The 26,053-nt window shown below is 48.1% G+C and overlaps 1 protein-coding gene across 1 annotated transcript; it reads right to left on the bottom strand.

Moving 5' to 3' along the window:
• Positions 1–24,820, bottom strand: ngfra (nerve growth factor receptor a (TNFR superfamily, member 16)). The gene is made up of 6 exons (XM_086175662.1): positions 24,625–24,820; positions 22,265–22,427; positions 14,431–14,793; positions 5,562–5,778; positions 4,262–4,503; positions 1–1,276 (listed from the first exon to the last, which is right to left on the bottom strand). Exons 1-6 carry the CDS (start codon positions 24,661–24,663, stop codon positions 1,224–1,226), a joined length of 1,077 nt encoding a protein of 358 aa, XP_086031788.1. The 5' UTR covers positions 24,664–24,820; the 3' UTR covers positions 1–1,223.
• Positions 24,821–26,053: the final 1,233 nt, after the last annotated feature.

The following is a 26,053-nucleotide window of genomic DNA, read 5'->3' as shown; positions in this document are numbered from 1 at the left end:
GTTAGAAAATAATCTTCTTTTGATAGTACATCTAATTAAAAAAAAAAAAAAAAAGCCCCGACTTCTGAATGCTTATTTCAACAAACCAACAAACAAAAAACTAGCAAACCAGCAAAGTGTTGAATAAAGCTAATCTAAAGTTTTTCATTTTTCAATTCAACCTTCAGCCATTAGTATTTCTGCTACAATAATACAACAATCCTGGCTAACACTTCTCGCTAAAATAGGCTATTTGGAATATATATATATATGAACACATTTTTTTCACTCATTAAAAAGCCTCACATTGTGACCCCCCCCCCCCCCCCCCCCCGACAGCAGCCAATCATCAGAACAAGAAACGCTTCTCTCCACAAGGGATAGCGCTGAGCCGACCTCAAAAGTGTAACGAGTGGAAAACAAGTATAACCTAACAAAAACGATGAGACGGTAGCGACAAGAAATGGGAAAGTTGTCAACAGCGAGGAGGGTGAGGCTGAGGAGGAAGATTATGGCAAAGCGAAAATCAAAAAGGTGCTTCTTTGTGGGCGAAGCGGCAATTGTTCTTTCTTTTCAAAATCGGAGTCACTGGCTTCCGTCACGGACGCTCAAACAATAAGGCAGCTGTTTCTTTCGGCGGGAGATGCGCACGTGGAAAACCGGTGAGAGACAGCGGCTCTCCAGAAAAGAGTTGTGAGTCACTCGCGGCATGATGACAAGGGGAGTAGGGGGGGGGGGGGATGATGGAGCGCGTCCCGGCGCCGGAGATTATCTGAGAGCCGAGTGGCGGCGAGCATGACGGGCAGAGGCGGCGAGTGTGTTTGGTGGAAATAAAAAGGGAGCAGGAGTCTTCGACGAACGGGGAGGCGACCGGCAAAAAATAAAGAACACAGCGAGGAGTCTTTCACGTGTCCGCATTTGAGACTGCAGTTAATATGAGATGCATGTAGGGTTAAGTGTCTGCTGCAGACGGTGGTACAAATACCGGCTAATATTGCAGGAGAGTTGGCGCTCAGGCGCGCGGATAGATAGTCGGACGCCGTGCGCCGGGAGGAAGTTGTCGGCGGCCTCGGGGAAGCACGGAGGTTCCATCTGAGTCTCTGCGCCGCCATCGCTCCGGAGATGAGTTTGTTGGTTTGGGTTGTTTTTTTCGGTTTCCAAGGGGGGACGTCCTGCTCTCCCGGAGCAGCACCTTCGGCTTCTGCGCCTCTTCCTCTTCCTCCCTCACCCACCCCACGCTTCCTTCAGACCTTCGGGGGAGGTGAGTCGGGCTGGGGAGCGCCGTCCATCCTCACCACTGCGGGTAGAAGGTGGAACAGGAGCGTCACGGCCCGAAGACAGGAGCAGGAAGAACGTACAAAAGAAAGCATCCCGCGATATTTCTCACTAACTTGTACTACATTGTACAATATACAATGCTCAAAAAAATAAAGGGAACACAAAAAAAAACACATCCTAGATCTAAATGAATGAAATATTCTTATGAAATACTTTGCTCTTTACACAGTTGAATGTGCTGACGACAAAATCACACAAAAAGGATCAATGGAAATCAATTGTATCAACCCATGGAGGTCTGGATTAGGAATCACACTCAAAATTAAAGTGTAAAAACAAACTCCAGGCTGATCCAACTTTGATGTAATGTCCTTAAAACAAGTCAAAATGAATCTGTGTTGCTTCCTGAGTGGACACTATGATTTCACAGAAGTGTGATTGACTTGGAGTTACATTGTGTTGTTCAAGAGTTCCCTTTATTTTTTTTTGAGCAATATAATTTTATACATGTTTAAGCGTTTTAAGAGAGGTGTCGGATTTTACATGTGCTCGTAACTGTAAGGACGTGAATGATCTTCACTGTAATTGCTTTTTAAAGAAAAAGGAAAAATCCATTAGTAGTAAAATATTATAACCGGTGTTAATCCGTTTTAATAGCTGCTAAATAATTCTCGGGTCATTTAAAGGCACCTTGAATGTTCGTGTCCGACGAACCCCTCGTCTGAAGGGGGCGCCGCCGAGCCGCGCGATTAATTTGAGTCATTAGACCGACGTGGAAAATTCTCGCTTTTCCCACAATCCCCTTAATCTCTTGTCAATTGAGCGACGCCATGGAAACGCCTCCGGAATGCAGACGTGTTTTTTTTGTTTTTTTTTTTCGGAGTGGTCCCCTTCCCACCCTTCGACCCCCCCGAGTCCATTGGGGTGTTTTCTTGTCTCCATCAATGCACCCCACCGCCACACCAGCGCGGCTTTTAATTGCGAAGCTTCAGAAAAAAAAAGGGCTTTTTCTTTCCTCTCACTTCCCTGGGAAAAGACCCGCACACACATTTGACTCTCTTACCTGATGTAGTAAAGCGACACACACACACACGCATACATCGTGCTCCTCTCTCATCCTTCCTGTTTAAATAAACACTGCACAGACGGCACCGCCGCTGACGCAGAGCAGAGGCTTGTCCAGGAAAAGCAGACTCCAGGTCGCACCTGAGCTACCGCCAACCACAGCTGGGCGACAGGCGGAGGGTCCTGACTGATTCCTGGAGCCGCTGCAATCCCGCATTTCCATTCTGTTTTCTATTTGGGTTTGGGTTTGGCCGGGAAAGTCTCGATCTCAGCAGAGCTCTGCTGAGCCCGACGTCTTTATCTTATCCTTTTTTTTTTTCTTTTTTTTTTTTAAATCAGTACATTGGGGAAGCGCTGACCGGGAGCCGAGCCAGACCGAGGTCAAGATCGAATGCAAGATGTTCTCGCGGTGAACATTCGCACCCCCCCCGGAGTATAAATCCAATTTTTTCCCCAGTCTTGGTTCCACTCTTTGGATTTATATCTATCTGGAATCTTTTGTCGGTAAAAAAACCCCTAAAAACATTCCTGCTGGCGAGGAAACCCGTGCCAGAGTCACCATGTGCAAAACAGGATTCATTTGAGTTTTCATCCAGGGGGTGTTGGGGATGGAAAAACCCGTTGAGGGTGGAGTGGGTTTGGGGGTGTGAGACACGTCTGTATTTGATTGGCTGTTTCACAAATTCGAGCTGCGAGTGAAGTAACGACGGATATACTTCTGGCTGTAAACGCTCGCCGGCCAGCACTCCGGAGACGAGGTTGGAGAAGCGGGGGATGAAAACGGTGTCTCTCGCTAAACGCCCTCTTATTTCAATCACACTCGTTTGTTGCAGTGAAATAAAGACCCGCCTCTTTATTTCAACACGAATGAGTAACAGTCCATGTTGCGTATTATATGACTGGCTGTCGCCATAATCCCTAATCCAAAGCAGAACATCAGCGTCGACTGTGAGCTGGGATGCGGGTCGGAGATGCACGGATGAGCAATTTCGGCTCGAGCACGGAGACCCCTTTAAATTTTAATGACCCGGTTTCTCGTCGTTTGACTGGTTCTAGTGTCACTCCAGTTCTTTTACCTGCTACCGAAATCAGTTTAATTGGAAACGGGAATCGACCCCTTGATGATCGGGACTGATTACATACTCTCGCTCCCTCAGATTATTTTTTTGGTGGGGGTTGGAATGGGTTCGGATGCAGGAGCTCACTGATTGCCGGGGCGAGGTGGGGCTCCGACCAACATCGATATGGGATGTCTCGCGAAAAGACCACCGGGGAGACTCGGGTTTATGAGTAGGGGAGGGCGGGAAGAGAGGGGGAGAGGGAGGAGAGAAAGACATGGAGGTGAAGATGGAGGAACAGAGGGAAAGGGGGGGATGGAGAGAAGAGAGGTGAAGCATTGGGTGGACAGAGAGAGAGAGACATGAAGTAAATAGTGGAGGAGAAAGCGAGGGAGAGAGGAGGGAGGAAGAGAGAGAGAGAGAAGGAGAAGAAAGAGGGTGAGAGAAAGAGAGAGGGGGTGGAGACAGAGAGGGAAAGGGAGAGTGAGACAGTGGGTCAAGAGAGAGGAGAGAGATGAGAGATACAGGGAGAGGGAGAAGGAGAGAGAGAGACTGGTTTGTATTCAAGTAGTGTGTAAGTGTGAACGGAGTGCAGGGGTAAGATGGAGCGCCGTGCACGGAGCAGAAGTGCAGAGGTCGCGCTGCATCTCCTCCCGTGCTCACGATTTTATCCTCCGGTGCATTCTTTTCATTTCAGAGGTTTCCATCTCCGTGAGCGAATATTCACCCCTTTGCATCCCGACGCCTCCATTCAACACTCACTGAGGCCGATCCATCACTTCACCTTTTTCCTCCCCTTAAAAGTCCATTTGGGTTTTTCAGAAGATGGAGATTGAAAGCTGCGTGTGAGAAAAATCACCTCCCCGTCCGCCCAAACTCACCGATGTGTTCCTGCGCCGGCGAGCGCAGAGCCTGGACTTCGGCCTGGGCCTGTTGCTGCTGCTGCTGCTGCTGCTGTTCTTGCTGCTCCTGCTGCTCCTGCGGCTGCTGCTGCTGCAGACTCTGACTGTCCACCGAGATGCCGCTGTCACTGTGCAGCTTCTCGCCCTCCGTGGTCACCATCTGGTTGTTGGTGGCGGCGCGGTTGTTGGCCACCTGCTTGTTCTGCTTGCAGCTGTTCCACCTGCGGGGGGAAAATCCGTTCAGCGCTTTTGCCCGCTTTCTGCTGGCGTCCCTGTCGAGCAGCACGTTGACCGTTGGTGTTGAGAAAATAAAAAGGTTTTGCTGTGATAAGCTTTAGGAAGAGGAGGAGCAACATAAGAGCATCTTTTATGGACTGCCTCCGGAACAAAGCAAAAATTTCTGGATGAAAAATGCCTTGGTAAACTCATTCAACAAACAAGCTAGCTGCTAACAGGCTGCTAACCGTTAGCTGAGCTAGCGAACACCCCAATGAACTACTCATTGGATCTCTGTGCTTTCTTTTTGATTTTTACCGGTTTTACGTGATGTTTTTTTTTTTCTTTTATTCCAAGAAAAATAAAAGAAATGAAAAAGATCATTGCGACGCATGAAAGAGGCATTCGTGTTTTAAAAATGTTGGATAACACTTTGAATTGAAACTGTAAGGTTTATAAAGTGAGGCGTTTGATCGAAAACTTTCAATGTGTTTCAGCTGTACAGCGTTGCAGTGTCTTAAAAAAGGATCAATCCGGAAACAGGTACCAGAGTAGAAAGATTTGAAATCACCTCAATCTCCATAGAGACAGGAAAACACGCATCGGGCATGCACAGTAAGACATGTGTCATTTGTTGATGTTTACGCTGGCTGAGGTACCCTTAACTGTTATTGTGATGAGACAGGAAGAGTCTCTCCACACATGCATTTTTAAGTTATTCACAAATATTCCCAACTACTGGCCTGTCATGTGTACTGCGGCATCTAAGGTGTTTCCAAATCATCGGCGTCTGCATGCGGAATTATTTAAAGAAAATGTCCGCCTCTATGCACGAAGCCTGTGTCAAACGCTTTGCAAAGAAACCCCCACTCAAATGTGGAGGCTTTTCTTTTGACAAACCACGCCGAGGGGTTTCACAGAAATGGGTCGGATTCAATGTAACAGCCCTGATTTAGGCCTTTAAACACTCCGGGCGTGTTCGCTATATTCATACACCCTTCCATTATCTGTCCTGAACTTCATTGTTCAGTGTTTTATTTCTTGATTTTATTTTTCAACTGACCTCTTAAAGACAATGTACGCTACCAGGCCCACCACCACCGCCGCCAGGATGGAGCAGTAGATGGGGATGAGGTTTTCGTTGAAACCGTTGCCCAGGAAACGAGGGGAGCCGGCGCTGGACGTTGTCGTCTCTCCGCCGGGGAAGAAGAACCTGGTCGAGGACGGCGATGTCGGAGCCGTATCGGAGGTGGTGGTGAAATAGGTGGGGATGAGGGGATCTGTGCGCAGGGAGGAGGGTGGAGGAGAATGAGGTTAGTACTTCCACATCTTCACTGTTTTCTTTTTCCCTCCTCCAGATGTATCAAACACACACACACACACACACATGCAGCAGCTGGTTCTCATAGACAGCTGGGTTCTGGCGGGGATTGTCTCTCTTCAAAGAGGATGGAGGGGAAATACTCATAACCGACCCTACACCGATCCGGCAAAGGTCTACCGGGTCTTTCTTATCACGGCGCCACAGTGCGCGCAATCTTCACAAAGGAGCTAATCGCTCATAACGTGGGTTTTTGCTGATGCAGGAAAGATCGGCGCTACTGGACGGATCTGTTTTCCATCACGGGCTATGAGGAGATGTAATTTCACAAATTATACTATTTCCTCTTCCTTTGTGAGCTCTGTTAATGATTCAGCGTCCTTCTCAGCGCAGCCACACAGCTGTCCTGTCTCCCTCCCGGCTCTGATTCCGAAAGGAAGCGTGACACGGAGCGCAACGAACACGTCAGAGAGGGTAGAGAGTGGCCGAGTCGTCTGCAGGACCCCTCCAACGTCCCGAAGGTATCAGAGCCCGTCCGGCCCAAATCAGTAACCCTCCCGTTCCATGCGGGGAGCCGGCTGGAGATCTGAGCCCCGCGTTTCCCAGCAGAACCTCAAAGCTGCTCCTCATTAGCGACACACTGGCCCATCCAGGATTAACCCCGGGGAGACCCATCCCCTACACACACACACACACACACACACACACACACATCCCCTCCGAGGCCTCCATCAAGGCCAAACACACCGGGGTCTTTGCTTTGCAAAGTTTTTTAAGGGGATTAGACATAAAACCTGCAGGACCAGAGACACTAATTAACACTGGGTGAATCAAATACATAATGCATGTTGTGATCTAATGCCCTTTTTTTCCCTCTGAATTATTGATCTATTTATATTATTCTTTTCATTCTGAAAATTCGGCCAAGCGGAGCGTTCATCCAAAACTGTTCTTGCTCTCTAAGGTTCATGTTCAGTCCGCCTTCATACGTATCCTGGATTTTATATTTGATATATAAAAACTATAAAAACCTGTCACTTTAATTAAAAATATCAATTGATAAGATGATTCTGACACATGAACAGCTGATATCTAGATTAACCCTACTTGCGTAATCATCAATCAGTTGGTGTAGACCAGGGGTGGGCAAACTTTGGCCCGCGGGCCACATCCGGCCCGTTGGTCTATTTAATCCGGCCCGCCAAAGATCAGCACAGGATTCATTCTTGATGTGAATGATTGGATCGATGAATGTGGGAGCTCAAACAGGAGATTATTTCAGTTTTGGAGCTACTTGAGAATTTTCCTGAACTGAATGACACGGATTGGGTTTTTGATTTAGCCTTTACTGTGGACATACTGATACAGATGAATGAGCTGGACGTGAAGCTACAAAGGAAAATAACAGTTTGTGCATGAAATGAAAGCAAACGTCAGAGCCTTCAAAACCAAGCTGGATTTATTATCAAAGCAAATGTCAGACGAGTCTGATATGTACCGTTAACAAATGCGTTTTTCTTTTTTTTATTTGTATCGTATCTTGTGGTGACCCAGCCCGTCTTTCAAATTTTCAAAAGTCAATGCTGTCCCTGAGCCACAGGTTTGCTCACCCCTGGTGTAGACCAACCGGTCATGATCCTGGACGACCCAACCCCTTCATTTTAGTTTCACTGGCTGCTTCCCAAGCATTGTGTGACATCACAAGCAAGTGATTGGTGGCTCTGGAACATCACACAAGGTGAAAGAGTCCCTTTTGCTTTCAGTATTGGAAAAAAAACAATAATCAAGTGACTGGTGATCACCCGTGATCAATTGACAGCCTGAAATATATATTCACGTGTATTTAAACATAAGCGGACCATCACAAGCAGAAGGTTCTGCTTTACATCGCAGGTCAATCGAGATTCTCCGTCATTGATTTGTTGCATTATTTACACCATCGCTCCCTTTGGACGTCGACGGGCGACTGACACGGCCTCAAATGAGAAACGTCTGCGGGTTTCTTTAAGAGCCCGGGACGCGTCCAACGATGACGGGGCATTCCTGCATCTTCGAGGGGGTTATTGGTTTACCGAAATGTTCGAAAATGTCTCTCCCAGATGGCACATGTGCTCGCCATACTTGGAAACAGAAATAATGGACGGGTCTATTTAAAGCAGCACTATTGATTCGGTTGTTTCTAAAAGGAGGGAGCATTAGAGGACTGGAGCGTCTGCGTTACACCTCGACCTCGCCGGCTCTGCTATAGATCATTTCGGCTAATGCGGCGCTGGTTAATAGCATCGGTGATGCAACACGAGCTGGCAAACGTAATAAACGGCAAACCGGCGGGTGTGAAAGAGCCTTAACCACCGCTCCTCGCAGTCTTCCTTTTGCTGATGAATCATCTTTCACGCCGCCACCCCTCACCCAATTTCACTCGGAAAAATTTTAAAAGTTGGACAGGAATTTTTTTGAAAAAAAAAAAAAACAATGTTCCCCGGCAAACCCTGGAAACCCCTCCATGGGGTAGCAGGCAAGAAGAGCTTGGATCTCTTCGTCGCTCCATTTCTCACTGGTTCTGTCCATTTTGTTGCAAGTCATAAGAAAAACAGCCAAGTGGTGAACACAATTGTTTTTAAAGACGGCGCTCTGCAGTTCACAAGGATCTACTAATGGATTGGCTTATGAGTTCCACCAGCCATCGAGCGCCTAATTCATATGACTTTCTAAGGATCCTGCCTCGGAGTAAGAGCTCAAATGTTTCTAGAAACTGCTCCTAGATTCCTGGATGCAGGAAGGAATGGCCCGGTTCCTGGAAAGTACTGCAATAAGTTCGTACGGTGAGAAAGGGGCCGTACTGACCAGTTGGTCTCGTTTTTCCAGACTCAGTAGATTGTTCGTACTCGGGGTTGCCGTGGTGATGACAGACGGGTCGGATACGGAGGGATGAGGATGGCACGATTACGAAGCTTTGCGCATTTTACAGGATTTCAGTTCACTTTCTGAAGCACGGCTCATTCAGAGGATGAAGCTATCGTCCTGGTAACTCCAGCCAAACCTTGTTCCTCATCGCCCCGGGATTATCCTTAAGGTCTCATGACAAACGTCAAACAGGCTTTTCTGGAAGGGAGAATATGAAGAGCGACGGAGACGGACGTTCACCCGCCAAACGTTTAGCGTTTAGTATATGACCGTCTGCCGTGTCTGCTTTTAAAAACCAAATGAATAAATAACCGGAAACATAAATTAATCAGAGCCGCGGAGGCCGAGGTGCCGTCAGACGGTACGGAGCTGTTTCCACTTCAAGGATTCATTTTCAAGGCCTTGCGATTTCCGACCCTTTTCCGCTCTCTCTCCTTTAAATCATCACTTTGTCACTCAAACTCAGGTCAATTAAGCACATCCTTCATGTGCTGTTTCATTAAGGTCATTCCATAACTGGGTAGAGGACATTTATCATCTCCCTTTTCTTTTCATTAATCTCATTTCTTGTCTAGTCTAAAGAGAAGGAGTAGAATCATTCTTTCATCTTATTTGTACCGTGCCAACACGGCGCTGCCATCGCGACCTCCAGATTTCACAAGACCAAATTAATAAGTGTCAACCAATCTAATTGTCATTCCAGCATTAGATGGGAGGCCAGAGCCCAATCCCAGCCGTCACTGGGGTTAGAGGAGGGGTTTAACCTGGACACATCACCTGTCAATCACAAAGACCTCCAACTATTCACTCCCGCATTCGACAGCTACGGACAATTTAGAGACTTCAATGAACCTCCTGTTTTTTGAAAGACGGAAAACCAGGAAAGAACCCAGGCAGGTGATCATGGAGAGAACCCAGGTAAGAGAAACCGGACAGAACCCAAGGAGAACCTAGGATGGAGAGGGAAGATTGAGAGGTCTGAGGGATGAGAGCCTGGTGAGAACCCAGACAGAAGAGTCCAGTGGGTGGGTGGCGGGTGGGGGTTTACTGCTCGATTTTACGACAATATCCGTGTCCCAACTGGGTCATAACTTGACTCTTTCCGAGCCAACGACTCCTGGGAGTGTTCTTCACATAACACAGAGAGGCCTCAGCTTAAATACAGAAGGTTACATCTTTACCCATAAACTCCCCAACACCACCACCACCTTCCATCGTGTTTCCCCACGTTGATGAGTGGAACAGAGCGGTCCGTGCAGCGGGGGGGCGTGGGAGGTCACACACACCCGGCGCTGAGGCCAGGTGTCTCTGATGGAATTGGGCGGCTGCGGCGCTCCAGTGATTTCATTCAGCTTCGGTGGGTTTTAAAACGAAAAACATAAAATCCCAACCTGGTGTTATACGAGCGAGTCACTGTACGCGTGTGGTGTGTGTGTGTGTGTGTGTGTGTGTCGGGAGGGTGGAGGGTGTTTATGAGCTGGGTGTGGACACCAAAGGGTAGAAATAAAAGTATTCATTTTTTACAAGCCGTCGCCAACAACGCGTTTGAGCGCAAGCTCCAAGGTCCTGAGCGGAGGTTGCATTGTTGGCTCCAGCCAGCTCAGAGAGGGGATGAGCAACTGTCAGGACACACACACACACACACACAATGACCTCTTTATCAGCTACCACACACTCAAGCAGTGTCTCGGTGCTTCCCCTATCTCAATCTTCCTCTGTGTTTGTCACTGGGTGCACACACATCCATCAAACGCACGCACACACACACAGTAAATTATTCAAGTGAGCGCTCTTGTCTTCTGTTGAGGGGCGTGGGGGGGTTAATAGAGAGAGCAAAGGGGAAATCAGACAGAGAGCCAGAGTGTTCTGGGACAGCGAGGAAGGGGTGCGGGCGAACAGAGGAGCTGCTGTAAAGTGCTCTGATTAGCCGGAGTAATTATACCGCGGCGGCGAGGGCGAGCCGAGGCGGCCACTCGAGGGCCTACGAGAGGAGGGACGCTGGGAGGAACGGGGGGGGGAGGGAGGGAGGAGATGCACGGGAGTGGTAGGAAAACCCGAAGTTATCTATCTATCAAGCCCGGCAAATTATGGTTTGGCCTCTGCCATCCACGTGAGCACGATAAACATATTCTATTAGCATTTTGATCTTATAATTTGCTGTTGAGTGAAATAAAATCAGAATCCGATCAGTCAAGCTCAAGACGTTGCTCCCTTGCTGCGGTGGCTTAAATAGCTTACCACCACACACACACACACACACACACACACACACACATGCACGCACATATACTGTACATATGCAGAAGGTTAAAGTTAAGGTTATCTATACTTAACTGATTCTCTCTCTTTTGGAAACATCATAAACTCTTGGCAAACTTTTTAGATTAAACGGAAAAAAAAAGTCATATTTTAGCTGGAATGAAGCCGAGGTAGATTTAAAATACCTTTGGCAGGAGGGAGAGCGGTGTGTCTCGCTGTGCCGAAGCGGCCGTATCGATTTTTGAACGCTCAAAATGTGTATGAAGCAGACAGGAGGGGAATGGCGGTGTGTGTGTGTCCGTACGTGTGTGTGTGTGTGTGTATGTTGTGTCCTACAGTTAAGAGTTTGTGCTCGCAGAGGTCACCCGGCGAAACCTGAGAATGAGCAGGAGAAATCCCAGGACTCGTATCAACTCCTCGGCAAAGAATACCAGCGCAGCAGATCCACGGTGGCCCCGTCCCTCTTCCTCCCTGCCTCATCTTCTCCGTTTCAGCCATTCTGTTGAGTAACGAGCCCTCGCTGACGGCTGGATTTGACCCGCCGAGTCTTACAATACATATGCGCCTCCATCTCCCCCCTCACTGTTACTTCAGCACGGCTGCTCGGGGCGCCGGGGGGTCAAAGGTAAGACTCGCCATCGCGGGCGGTTTCTCAATGGAACCACTGTTTTTCACTCATGATCAGATAAGTCTGCAAACATTGGTATTGCGTCAGCTTTCGACCGGAATCGATGGTCAATCTTCAAGTGGACTCGACATCACATGGGGGGGGGGGGGGGGGGGGTTGCTTCGACTCACTGCAGCAGTCCTGTGTTTCTGCGTGAAACCCCAACAGCAGGGGAGTCGACTCCCCTGCTAGAGTATATCAACTACCCGATTTTACCTACTTTTTTTCTGATTTTCTGCCCAGGGTGACGTCTGAGTCACGCGTCCTCTCTCTGCACCAGAGGATGAGTCTGAACGCTCCTGATAAAGCCATCGCCCCGCTTGCGGTGAAACCAAAGTCTTGATTACACAGACCGGCGGGTCATCCGCAGAATCCCAGGGTCGGCGGCTCCTCGCATCTGGACGTCTGTGCGATTTGTTACACACAACCGCTTCATCAAGAATCTAATATCAGGCTGTTTGAGCCGGAATCCACGTAGATGAGAGATGGCGCGCAGCCTCACAGCTCCGTCTGTATGATGGACGTGGTAGCGGATATTTCCTGGGACAATGAACATGTGTTGGTGCTTTGGAGCCGCTCGTCTTAATGCTTGGGGTTTGCAGCCATGACAGATGAATGACCCGCCGACATTAATCATCATCCAGAACAGCAACCCAATAAATCCCAGAGTTATGGGTGTGTCGAGAGTCTGGTCACAAACGCTTATAGAAGGGGCAGGCAAACTTTTTGGCTCAGGGGTAGCACATAATACGATACATATAAAAAAATTAAAAAAAACACATTTGTTAACAGGACATATCAGACTCGTCCGCAATTTGTCTGAACATTGTTTGACATTTGCTTTGAAAATAAAACCAGCTTGGTTTTGAAGGCTCTGACGTTTCCTTGCATTTCACGCACAAACCGGTTTTTCCCTTGTAGCTTCAGGTCCAGCTCATTCATGTGTGTCAGTATGTCCGCAGTAAAGGCTAAATCACAAAGCTAATCTGTGTCATTAAGTTCAGGAAAATTCTCAAGTGTTCTCAAGTAGCTCCAAAAATGAAATAATCTCCTGTTTGAGCTCCCACATTCATTGATCCAATCATTCACATCAAGTATGAATTCCGTACCGATCCGGCGGGCCGGATTAAAAAGACCAACGGGCCGGATGTGGCCCGCGGGCCGTAGTTTGCCCACTGGCATTTGAATACTGGCATTTTCCACCAGAGAGGTTGGAGACATTTTACCGAAAAACACTCAAGCGGTCAGATTCCTCGCTTATGTTGACCCCAAACTGGTTTGATTCAATGTTACAGCTGCTTTCCATGACAACTTAGTTCTGAGTGGTTCTAAAGGTTCATTTACTCAGTGGGCACAAACACCTGCTGGCACCTGAGGAAGCGGAGTCTGCGTCGGCCGGCTGGGTCCGCTTGTCCGAGATAAACCCTGAAGAAAGTCTAAATCCCTACATCAAGCTGGGATTTGTGATCGATACTCGTTTAAAACTCACAGCGCAGGCTCTGGTGATAAAGGCAGTGCTTCAGGAGGCACCGCCGTTAAAAATGGCTCCCGAGCAACGAATCGTTCCAAGAATTCATTGGCTAATTCGGTCGAAGTAGACTGTCTGGGGAAAAAAACTGCTGCCGCTGCCCACTTTTGAAGCTTATGTCTACTTCTGAGGGATAAACAAAAGCACCTAATCTGACACCTTTATCTCGAGCAGGAACTTACATCTGAACCTCACGGTGATTGACACATCCCCTAAGTTGAGTTGGGGTGGAGCGTTCGGAGTATGCTGGGAGATACCAACTAGTGTATGGAACAAAATATATTTGTACTTCAAAAAGCGCATATCAAAAAGTCACCTTTCTGGTATGATCTGGTATTATCATTATCTCTAGTACTATAATCAGCCATTTTTGTTGTGTCGTGTCTGTTCCCCAAGGTCATACAGAACGTCTTACGTCTGGTCATGGGGAGTTGGATTCTTCAGGAGCCCAACACTCTACTCTGCTTTATTGAATTCTCCCTTTTTCGCCGATAAACCGCATCTTGACAGCTGGACTTGGGGGATCATTTCTTCAAGAGACCTCTTGGACGGGAGGCGAGAGCAGCGCTACCACCCAGATTACTGACAATGTTATAATTGCGTTTGCATTATACTGCCATTTCCCGCTATATTTCCGACAGCTCGCGAAGGGCTGATGTGACATGTCTTTACGTCAATGAATGACTGAATTAATTAATTTGACGACATGAAACTCAAGCGGATGGTGGGGAGATTAATCCATTCAGTTGTGAATGACTAGGCACAAAGAAAGTCCCTCCGGCGAAGACACAGCATCGGCGCTTCTTTGTGTGGTTTATAAGGGAGCGAGGAGGCCTGACATAATTGGCCGAGTCGAGTCGGCCCCGCCCACCCGGCCGCCCGTCAGCTCATCCTATCTTGGCCTCTGCGCTGCACCGCAGCTGCGTCCGTGGCTGGCGTCCAAAACACCAGCAGCGTGTTGGCAGGGGGAACTTCGACCAAGACACGCTGAAATAGCGGCCTCCTCTTCGCGTACCATCTCAAGAGGCTTCGGGGAGAAAATGTTCTTGAAGAGAAATCTGAATCCCGAACCCGAACCGAACAGCAATTGATTTTTTTTTGTTTGTTTTGACTTGTCAATACAGATTTACTACCTTCACTCACGAGAATGGGTTTTGCCATGTACAGAGTTTACACCAACTTAAAATTTGTTTCTTTTTTCCGATTTCATGTATCGATCTCGGCGTATCGCGAACGGCATGAGCGCAACTCACCGTGGCAGACGGAGTCGCTGGTCTGGGTGCAGGAGGCCAGCTCTATCTCCGTCTCATCGTCGCAGATGGTGCAGGGCAGGCAGGGGTCGAGCGAGCTCTCCCTGTCCGAGAAGGTGTTGTCCAGGCACTCCTCGCACACCGTGTCGTTGTCGTGCTCGCAGTGCGTGAACACGCCCTGCCCGACCGGGCACACCGTGCACGGCTCGCAGTGACCGGTGATGGAGCTGAAGAAGAAGTTGTACTTGCAGATGCAGATGGCGTCGTTGGAGTCGGTGCAGGGCGTCTTCATCCGCATCAGGCCCGTGCACTGGGTGCACGGACTGCACTCCTCCGTGTGGCTGTTGTTCTCCGAGAAGGTCTCACCTGCAGGTGATGGGATGGGGGGGGAAACACTGAGTGTAATGACATTAATCATGTTTACCCGAAATTCATTAGAAGGGAGGACGCATTGATCTACTCCGGCGGCGGAGATTTGCGCTCCGGGATGAGAAAGACGATGTGGAGGCGACAGCCAAAAGCCAGCTGCGCTCATTAGCATATTGACCCCGATGTGTTTGTGCTGCATTGAGTAAACCGTCTAATTTCTCAGACGCGCATGGGGAACGCGGCGCAGAAGCGTATGCGCACTTTATCCCCAGTCGCAAGCATCGCGAGGTTTACGAACCGATAGACGGAATATTCGCATAAATTTGGGCCATTAGCAGAATTTGTTTTGCCTTGATTAATCCAATTCACGGTATGACCGAGTCTACCATCGTTTGGTTTTATGATGACTTGTATTGGATGAACTCCTCCTTCCTCCTGTACAATTCAATGCTGCGCTAAAATATCCGCCTTTGTCCAGATTTGAATGGATTTCATCTCAGAAACTCCAAAAGCAACCAAAAATGTGAGTTTCACTTGTCGATTTCAGATCTCCCGTGACACATGAGTAACATGAGAAACCAGTTCATCGCTCATTGTCTCAGACGCTTAGTCGTCTAAGGCAGAAGCCAATCGTAGGCCGAGAGTTGACGTTTGACATTAACTGGTCACCTGTGGGTCACAGGTATTTCGAGACATTTAGAGTCAATTTAGAGTCTTCAATCTACCTACCGAGGAGAACCCAGGTAGGAGATCCAGGAGCCGCCATGTTGTCTTGAATCAGTGTGAGCTTCCAAATAAACAAAGTTCAACGGCATCACATTGGCGTAATTGCCCGCTGCGTTTCAATTATCGTGAACATTTGATTTCGATTTACTCTCCGGGCGTGCGTCAGGAGGACGCGCGTGTTTATCACAGGGGAAACGACGACCTCAAATGAGCCTACCCTTTCGCCGAGGTTCCCCGGGGGGAGGTTGGAGGGGGGCGAGGTAATCTTATTAATATTGTATGTTCATATGGAATTATTTTCAGATTTAATTGGACGGACGCTGAATTATGCATGCAGCATGTGAGAGAACACGTCGTGCCAGCGTGGGTTTAAGCGGCCGGTCAAGATGAGAGGTAATCCCGGCACCCAGAGGAACTTGGATTCACTACCGAAATCTGCTCAGCCACAAATCCCATTATATTATTATTCTTTTTTTTTTTTCTTTCGCCTGGTGCTTAAAAATGAGAGAGGTCACCTTGCAAGATTTTACAGTTCAGACAGAAAACGCAGAATGTGTGACATTTAATCCCCACCATCCTTCAGGGATCGCGTGTGTGTGTGTGTGTGGATTGCATCCGTCTGTCAATCAGTGTCTTCCCCTCGAAAACAAGAATAGAATGAGAAGTCTTGAGATGTGAGACAACATGAGTCCACTTCATTTCCCAGAATTTCCACCAAATAAAAGTCTGACCCTGACGTGTTTTAAACTCCTTGTCAATACCAAATTTAATTTTGTTTGTCTTAGATACAGACCGAAGCGCCTGACAAGCTTGGTCTCACATTGACGTAAATAAGTGGGTTTTGTAAATGAGGCCACCCGACGGCTCTCTTCGCCAAAACCCTGCGGTGATTTTCCCGGCTTTTCTGGTCGGAAAAAGCCCGGCGGAAGAAACAGACGGCGGAGAGCGTCCCCGTCCAAGCCGACCGTGCGGGTTTGCCTCGTCACGACGGCGGGAGTACAGCGGAGGAGAAGGTGGCTGGAGTTGCTCAGTAATGTCGTGTAATGAGGACCGGCCTCTGAAGGCACCGTGCTGCCAAGGATCCGGGTTTAAAGGAGCTCAAGCTTCAAGGAAACTGTGAAGACAAAGATCAACCCCCTCACAGCAGGGACACTCCTGATGACGTTTGGCTGAGAACTCAAGTATGAAGCAAGAAGAAAAAATTCTGGGCAGCTTTACACTTTTTCATCATTGCTCTCAAGGCTCTGCTGCCTTGGTTCTCCCCAGTTTCTCCATCTTCCTCCCACAGTCCAAAACGTCAGTAGTTTCACTGTAGACTCTAAAATGGTCCATAGGTAAATGACAGAGTGAATGGCCCTGTGATAGATTGGCGATCCGTCCGGGCGAAGCGCCGCCTCTCGCCTCAATGAGGGCTGAGATTGGCTCCGGCCCGCCTCCGGCCTGGGTGCGGGATGGCGGGATTAGCTAATTAGCCAGGAAGGTTTTAAGCCATGTGTCGGCTGGAAAGTCTCAAACCAAAATGGAAGTGACGGCCTATGGGGGCAAATTTGGCTAAATTGAACCCGGAGGTGAGAAAATAGATGAAAATGAGGACGTCGCGGCCTTTGCACGCCGGCTTCCTCCAACAGCCCAGGTGTGTAAACGCACCGAAACGTAACCACAAGTGCCAGCAACCGGCGTGCAGAAGAAGAGGAAGGTGAACAAAAGAGGAATCAGATTCGGCTATTAAAAATACGTCTCTTTATCCTGACTTTTCTCCAACGGAGCCCTTTGCAGCCTAGCATTTTGTTCAACAGCCATAAAGGTCACCGGTAATAGCAGGACATGTCTAGGTGTGGGGTGCACTTAACATGTAACCCCCAGCCTTTAAAACAGGCCCCATTAGCGTCATCAATAATGTAGCTCTGGTCGGCTTGGAAACACGGTGATGATCTTCACAATCAGCACTTTAGGTGTAAGCTTTTAGCGAAGATGGTGACCTCCTCCTCCCCACCGGCGAGCGCCACGCCACATCATGGTCTGACTTTATAAGCCGAGGCACCGTCTCTCTTCACCGCCGCACAGACGCTGACCTTTGTCCGCCGTGCTTCATTTAGCCGCTTAGCGTTCCCGCCAGAGCCGACGCATCTGGTTTGGGTTACCGCTGTGATCGGGAGGCCAAGGAATTCAGGAAAAGCTATTTAATTAATTAATCGAGCTTATTGTTTTGTTTAGTTTATTTTGTATCATGATCTCTCGCACCGCAGTTTTCATTTTAGCCGTTCATTCCGTTTGAACGCCACCAAAGAGCGAAAGAATTGAAAAAATACAAGCGTCCTTGACGTGCCAGGGGGAAATTTCTATTTCCCCTTCCTTTCATTTGAAAATTGGAAGTGATTTTCTGTTACACGTCTCACCAGACGGCGCTGTGACCCGCCCCTCCCGTTAATCCCAGGTGATCCCCGGCATCCTCTCCTAAATCGGACGCCGGAGTCACTCGGAGTTTGCATCCAATCTCAGGCTCAGTTTTGCCGGGACGGACTTTCTCGGAAGGCGCGGCGAGTCGGTCGTCCCTCCATCTCCCTCCCCTCCGCAATGGCGGGGAAAGACTGATGAATATTTCAACACTGCTGATGGTGGCTCTGGCGGGGAGGGGTGGGTCACGCCGGCAGGAAGTGGGAATTAGGTGGTAAATAAAGATTTACTCGTATTTACCTCGGAAACAGGAAATGGACGTGTTGGTTTTTGCCCTTCAATTATTCACCCCTACACTCAGAAAATGACCTTTAACATATGTTTAAGTTTCCAGGTGAGGCTGCCGGCGCCCGCCGCCATTTTCACCCCCTTTCCCCCGCCATATTTTAGCTTGCATTCCCTTGGGTGCATTAAGATTTTATCCGCTGAAACTAAAACAATGTTGAAACCAATGAAAATGCTCTCACGACGGATATTTAATGTAGCCCCCCCACCCCGCCGCCGTCCTCAGACACCCCCCCTCCCCACGTTTTAGAATTTAATTGCAGCATGTTTATCAGGAGTGAGTACCAGCCCCGTGCTGCAGAGCTATCGGGATAATTGCTCACTGTTACGGGCAAGATAGGCTTTTCAATATAGTTTAATTAGCTGGATCAAATGAGTAAAGATGCATTGATGTAACTGTATGCATGATGAATGAGGGGATCGTGCTCCCAGGCGCCTGGCTTTCTAATACCATTTTATCTGCAAATACAGACGATGAGTCATAGCAACAGGGAGGAGGTGGAGGAGGAGGTGGAGGGGTGGCGGTGCGTGTTGGCGGGAGGCTGGAAAAAAAAAAAGGAGCGCAGGATAATGAAAGGAAAGAGAGGGAATACGACAGGTCGGTGGTCACACCCCCGCCCCCGTACGGAGGGGATGATCGGGTCATTTAAAAATAGAGTGGCAGGATTTAATCCGTGCATCGGCTGCCGCGTTTATGACGAAAGCACGAGGAGGACTTTTCTTTAAGAAAAAAACGCCTCGCATCGGAGTAAAAGCTAAATCCTGGCTAAGCTAAGTCATCACGGGTCGATCCAGATCCTTGAAAGACTGGGTTTTCGTCGTCTTACAACCGATCCACCTCATCATTGCAGTTAATACCTTTGTGGATCTGCGACCGTTTGATTTAAACCCAGGGCGCTAACGCTAGACATATCTCACAGAGCGCAGCCGTAAAACAGAGTTAGTGATGTTGCGGTGAGGTGACTGCTAATCGGGCCAGTTGGCGGTTGGAAGTCGGACGAGGTTTGCTGCGATTTGACGAAATTTCGAGCGGCTCGTGTCGCCCGGCACCCTGACAGCACGTCTCGGCTGAAATAATTCAAGACAATCTAAAGAACATGACTGATTTTCACACCTTTTACACGGGCCGTTAAAAATTGGATTCTGGAGCACCAAACATGCTCACACTAACAATGCCAGACGGGTATTTTGCCCAGAAGTTACCCAGAAGTTTATATATTGTATAGTTATTTCATTGCCTATCTGTATATTCTATATATATTTTCTATTTTGTACAGTTTTATATTTGTATTGTCTTCCCAGGACTACAGATGGAAATTAGCTATGAGCTACAATCTGGTACAAACATCTCTGCCTCTGTGCTTAAGGTAATTGTACACTGTCCTAATAAACTTCTAAACAAGAGAACGCGCGGAACACGAGACAACTAGCAGCGTCTCAGACGTGCGCCGGCTCCATGTTTGGCTTGGAGACAGAAAGAGGATGCTAAGGTCACGATGGAGGGTCTGTAGTTTGATCCAAGGTCACCTCCACGTTGTGGGTGTTCATGGACCATAAGCCACCAAAATAAGCTAATACTGATTTTAAAAATTCTTTCGTAGATGCAAAACGTAAAAGGACATTTTGAGAAGATCCTACTTTTCAGAAGGGAACAGTAATAACCCCACTCCAGGCGCTCTGTGGCAGGATCAACTAGTCAATTTTACTTTGATTATTTCTCCACACAGACATTTTTTTATCACTTAGTTTTTGAAACATTTACTTGGGACTCGGTGTAACTTGGGATATCTGCTCATTGTTAGTCATACTAAAGCTTCGGATTGCCATAGCTAGCAACTTTTTGCAATTATGTGTGTGTGTGTGTGTATGCGCCTGCATTTCAACATTAAGAAAAATTGCAGAGCTGCTGATTCCCTTAAGCACTCCGATACATTTGTCTTGTCATATTTCAAGCGCCTCTCCCGAACCGCACCGATGCTCCTGACCTTATTCCTCGATGTCTCGTCGGCAGGCCGACGAACAACGCTGAAAGGGCGAGCGAAGGTAGCGGGGAGGGAGTGTTGAGGCGACCCTCGTGCCCGAGGAACACGCTGGTGTGCAGCGGCGGCCCCGTGCTCCGTCACGCCGAGGTGCTGGCAGCTCTCCTGGCTCGGGCCTACGGGTCGAGCGCTAATAGCTTCCAGCCTTAAGTGCACGCATTTTGGCCCACTTACAGGAAATGAATGAATCCCTGCGTTACTTCTCAGGACATTTAATAAAAGGTAAAACAGACATTTAATATAAACGAACAAATTGAACACTTGCGGTTTTTGCCTTTTTTTTTTTTTCTTTTCTGCTTGGAGTTCAAGGGACAACCAGTTACAAGCATTGAAAACAAATGTGGATGTAGAAATAATACCGACATGATTCTAAAGGTTTCACGCTCTTTGTCTTTCTAGTGCCGACATCCATCTCTGCAGTCGGTGTGTGCGCGTGTGTGACTACATTCACGGCAACTGTTTCCAGATTCGATATAATCCCCTTTTATCCACAGCATTCAGGAAATTACAAGTTGCCTCTAAGTCAAGAATTACCACCGTCGTTTAATGGTGTTAGAAACGACGCTCTGTCAAAAGCTTTGTACGAAGAAAGGGAATCATTCTTAAAGCGAGGCCCTGCCACCCTCTGTGTTCGGGGAGATAAAAACCTCACGGCATGAAATTGAAACTGTCTGACCATTCTGATTAAAGGTGGGGTGAACAGGTGGGAATGGGGGAGGGGAGCGATCGAACTAACCAGCATGACGTCGCACTTTCGTTCTGCAGGCCCCCCCCCGTCTGGAGGTCAACGTTTTGGCCATCTCTGCAGCCGGAGACAACTACTTAGATGTCTTGACCGGTCACAAACGCTGAGGATGAAAAGGAGTCCCGCCCCTAACGCTGCCCCCGCCACCGCCGTCCATTCGAAGTATGACGTCTCACCCCCCCCAAAAGTCGTCGACATAGGGGGAAGTGGCAGCGCTAAATTGGCTTCTGTCAATATATCAGCTGAGAGCCGCAGGGCTCTGCAGACGCTCTTCAGATAAACGTCACATTTCTGAGCTTAGAATGGCTAAAAATAAATAAATGAATTACAAAGACACAGGCGGCGGTGTTGCTTTGTTGAACGGGTGGCCGATTAATAATCCGTCAATCTTTTCCTTTAAAGCATTAAAAAAAAAAAAGTTACTGCCATTACTTATTTTTCATTCGTTGTGGGCTTGTTATTGCAGGTTATTATGATTAACGATGAAATGAATGTATGTATATATATGGTTCTGAGATGGCTATTTGTTCGAGTGGTCACTTCTGACTTATGACCACTGTTACTTCCGATCTTCGATGACTGAATTGCACTTTTTGTAAGTCGCTTTGGATAAAAGCGTCTGCCAAATGACTGTAATATAATGTAATGTAATGTAATGTAATGTAACCCTCTGAAGTCCCTGCCCTCTGCTGGACATTCAGAGTAATGCGGTTTTCGCCACCCTCCGGTCGACTGCACCCCCTTCATTCCCTGTTCTAACAGGATCTGCAGTCAGCGGGCAGATGTCCGATTTATCAACAAACAGCGCGTGTTTTTCCCTGCCTTGGAGTTTAATGCATCGCCCGTGTTTATCAGTGACTAGTAAAATCAGGTCATGAGTTGTCTGATAAATCAAATTCCAAACAGAAGGGTTTTTACAAGCTTCCAGCCACCATGCACCTATAAATACTTCAAAGTGGTTTGCTGTAAACTCCAGCTGTTCTGTTTTCCAGAAGTTTTAAGTTCATTTTTGCACAGCTCCACAACCCACTAATTACTCATATTGATGGAGGCAGAAACCAAACTATTCTGGCCAATAACTAGTTTTATTTAATCAGAAACAAAGATGGAGGCTCAATTTAAAGACCAGATGTGGGTCTTGATTGGTGCGCGGAAAAATTTAAAATCGACAAATGCTAAAAAAAAAAAAAAAAAAAAAAAGGGAGGGGGTTCTACTCACTGTCCAAACACTGGGCGCACTCCGTCTGAGTTTTGCCACATTTCTTCACCACTCCCTCTCCAGGCGGACACTCCTTGCAGCACTCTCCGTCGTCGGTGTACTCGCCGGAGTTACACGGCAGCTCCACCGCCCTCTCCGTCTTGGATGCCATCATCAACGCCATCTGAGGACACACAACATTAACTTAGACAGAAAAAAAAAAACAACCTGTTAAACATGCGCGGCTAAACAAATTGACGGAAATAGCTGCCAGGTGTGGAGGCTGTTCCAAGTGCTATCAGGATCCATCATAAATCAACTTGTCCGTGCACAAGATGGACGCGCTTTGATCGAGTGTGCGTTCACCTAAACTGTCATAATGGCTCCCCTGGAGGCACATCAGCCCAAATACTAAGCTCATGACACACTTACTCGGGCAGCAGCCGTAAAATCATCCGCGCGCACGGCATTACACACATGCCCGTCCCAATCAGCATCTGAAGATGAACCCCCTGCCACTGGTGCGTAAACACACACACACACACACACAACCTTCTGCACAACCAGAGGATTCCTAGCGCCTGAGGTCTCTGGTGGCAAAAGTGAGCCGTTTCCTCAAACGGCAGCTTAAACGTCAACAAAATCTAAATATGTCACGACACCGAAATCTCAAATGTCGTACGGCGAGTCCCGCCGAGGCTTCGCATCAAACTGTCGCGTCAGCACAATTCCATCCGTGCGCTCCGTCATACGAGAACATGTGCGTGTTGTTTTCAGTCCTCTGTGAGGAGGGGGTGGGTTGATCTGATTGGCCCGTATTTGTGTATCGATTAGCGTCGCATGTGCCGATACACCCCTGAGGGGAGGTCGAGTTCATCATGAGAGAACGGGCTCCTCCCTCGTCCTCTCCGTTCTGTCGGTTTCGCAGCGTTTCTTCACGTCATCTCTTCCTGTTGCATTATCTCATTGCACTCCGGCCTAAATGTGACACAGCTTTTCTGGCAGGAGTACTGAGGGCCGGTCCGAACGGCGAGGCCCGATGACTGGCGTTCGGGCGTTTTCGCAACAAAGATGGTCGTTATGCTGCGGCGCTTTCATATCCCGCGGTTCGAGATGTAACCAGCGAGAGCTCATTTCCACTCAATTCACATTCGGAGACCTCGAATCAATCGTTTCTCTCCCTCTCTCTCTCATTCATCCCTCCCTCCGACCCGTCCGGCCCCTCCTGCTTTCATTCAGAAACAGATGTAGTGAGCAGCCTTCCATGCTCGCTCTGTCTCTCCCTCCCTCTCTCATCTATTTCCTAGACTCAAATACCGCCAACACCCCCCGCAGATCCCTGAGAACCGAACTGAAAACTGGATGCGGACACCGACTGAGAGATCCCCTGTGGATCTAACTACTCCCCTCCCTCTCCTGAGGTTTATCTCAGGAATACCACTCAGTTTAATGGCAATTTTGGAGGAAAACACACACACACACACACGGGCATGCACACACACGACCTTCCTGCAACCAGCTGCTACATGGTTCGTGTTCTCCCCAATTTCATGGTCAGCGTGAGTGTTTATTTCCAAATTTAATTTTAAAACAGAGTGCACCTCAGCGTCGCCACCCCTTGAAACCAGCTGTCATAACAGAGTGTGTGCGTGTTGGTGGGGGGGCGTTCACTCACGCGCACACAGATACGCGCACACACACACATAAATATCGCCTAATTAGACCAGCTGCTGTGGACAGAACACGGTGCTGAGAGAATGTGCTCTCCACATGGACGACACTCATCCCCACAAACATATATATGTATACACATATATATATATACATATATGTTGTTTTTTGTTGTTTTTTTTCACAGGCTCTTGAACTTCAGAAATCCACAATCACCATACTTTGACAACCCTGCTACTGCAAATGTAAAAAAGACATAAACAGCAAACAATCAGAATTTCCAGGTAAGGGTACCTGTCAGGGGGCCGGACGCCGGGATGCACCCTGAGGTGAAGCAGAAATTTTGCACTCCTAAACCCCCCCTCCACTACCAAAGAGCATTTGTGTGTCCTTGTGTGTGTTGTCACCGTGCAGAGGCATCTTGTTTAGCAGAGAAAATCCCTACAATAGTTAGGACATTCCACACATTGTTGGAGGCAAGCAGCAACAATGTACTGTACCTTCATACAAGCCGGGAAAAATTGGAAATACCTGTCCCATAAATCAAGTCCATTAGTATTTGTGAGCTAAATAGATATTTTTACTGAAAAAAATCCTCTTTATATAAAGAAAATTTATTAATTAACTCTTCATGTTCAACATTACAGAAAAAATAATTTAAAAAAAAAGGTCTGGAAGTAGCCGTGGAGTGTTGGATGAGTGACACTCACCAGGACGCACAGGATCACCAGGGACAAGGCGGTAGACATCCTGCTGGAGGCGCAAAAAATAAATGTTGACGAAGAAGCGGCGCTATGAGGAGGGAAGCCTCACGGCGGGGGCGCGCATCCCAACCGGGGGCGCGCCTCAGATTACTTTCTTTTTTTCTTTTTTTTTTTCTTTTCTTTTTTTCCCCCTCAAATTAACGCGTCCGCGCCATCACGCCTGCGCCCGGGACCCTCCGGACTCAGATGCGACAGTCGGTGCACAGCAGCCCGGCCATCGTGCTCTCTTTATCTATCTATATATCTATCTATCTCTCAATCTATCGATGTATCTCTGTCTCACACGCACGGATGGGGGGGGAGGAGGAGCGGGGGTGAGTCGTCCTGCCCGGAGCGCAGCTCGGATGCGAGTGCACTGCGGTGGAGGAGGAGGAGGCGAGAGGATAGGAGGGGAGGAAGGTCCTCCCTCCAGTTTATTACCCCTGATCGTCCCGACAGAAACGACACACAACCTGCTCTCTCTCTCTCTCTTTCTCTCCTCTCTCTTTTCTCTCCCTCCCTCCCCCCTAAGTCTCATTCACTGCAAACTCAAGATGAAGATAAGGGAAACTGCTCCGGTGATAATCGTGACAGTTGTTTGTTATCGTCCGTGCATCGATTCTGCAGGGAATCTGCAGCCGAACTCCACCGACACCGGCCAGGAAGGCGGGTTTTGGTCACCCATCGATCACAGAGACGTCCAACCGTTCACTCTCTCATTCACACCCATTGACAGTTAAGATCTGACTGATGGAGAACCTGGAGACTCCTCACAGAGAGAATCCAGTCCAATTCTGTGTAGCGACGTGCTGATCCAGTGCCATCCAATAATAACTATCTATATCCAACCATCTTCTGCCTTCTACCCTCCACTCAGGGTTGCAGGGGATGCTGGAGCCTACCCCGGCCGCCAATGGGGGAGAGGTGGGGTGCATCCTGGACCGGTCGCCAGTCGCGACCACATATACACTGCTCAAAAAAATAAAGGGAACACTTAAAAAACACATCCTAGATCTAAATGAATGAAATACTTTGCTCTTTACACAGTTGAATGTGCTGACGACAAAATCACACAAAAAGGATAAATGGAAATCAATTGTATCAACCCATGGAGGTCTGGATAAGAATCACACTCAAAATTAAAGTGTAAAAATAAACTCCAGGCTGATCCAACTTTGATGTAATGTCCTTAAAACAAGTCAAAATGAATCTGTGTTGCTTCCTGAGTGGACACTATGATTTCACAGAAGTGTGATTGACTTGGAGTTACATTGTGTTGTTCAAGCAGACAGACAGCAAGAACAATTCTTCCTTTTATCGATGAACCTGCAGCATGTTTTCGGAGGAAACTGGAAAACCCGGAGAAAACCCACGCAGACACGGGGAGAACGCGTAA

The sequence above is a fragment of the Fistularia commersonii genome, chromosome 28 (assembly GCF_037954325.1).
Source record: "Fistularia commersonii isolate RoL2024-O1a breed Wild chromosome 28, RoL_Fcom_v1.0, whole genome shotgun sequence".
Classification (NCBI taxonomy): domain Eukaryota; kingdom Metazoa; phylum Chordata; class Actinopteri; order Syngnathiformes; family Fistulariidae; genus Fistularia; species Fistularia commersonii.
The sequence above is the reverse complement of the archived record's forward strand: the minus strand, read 5'-3'. Positions and strand labels throughout refer to the sequence as shown.

Excerpts from the sequence above, each read along its gene's own strand:
- ngfra (XM_086175662.1), bottom strand. The coding sequence starts at position 24,663 with ATGTCTACCGCCTTGTCCCTGGTGATCCTGTGCGTCCTG. Across the intron at positions 22,428-24,624 it reads TGGTGATCCTGTGCGTCCTG|ATGGCGTTGATGATGGCATC; the intron begins GTGAGTGTCACT and ends GTGTGTCCTCAG. Across the intron at positions 5,779-14,430 it reads CAGCGACTCCGTCTGCCACG|ATCCCCTCATCCCCACCTAT; the intron begins GTGAGTTGCGCT and ends CCCTGCGCACAG.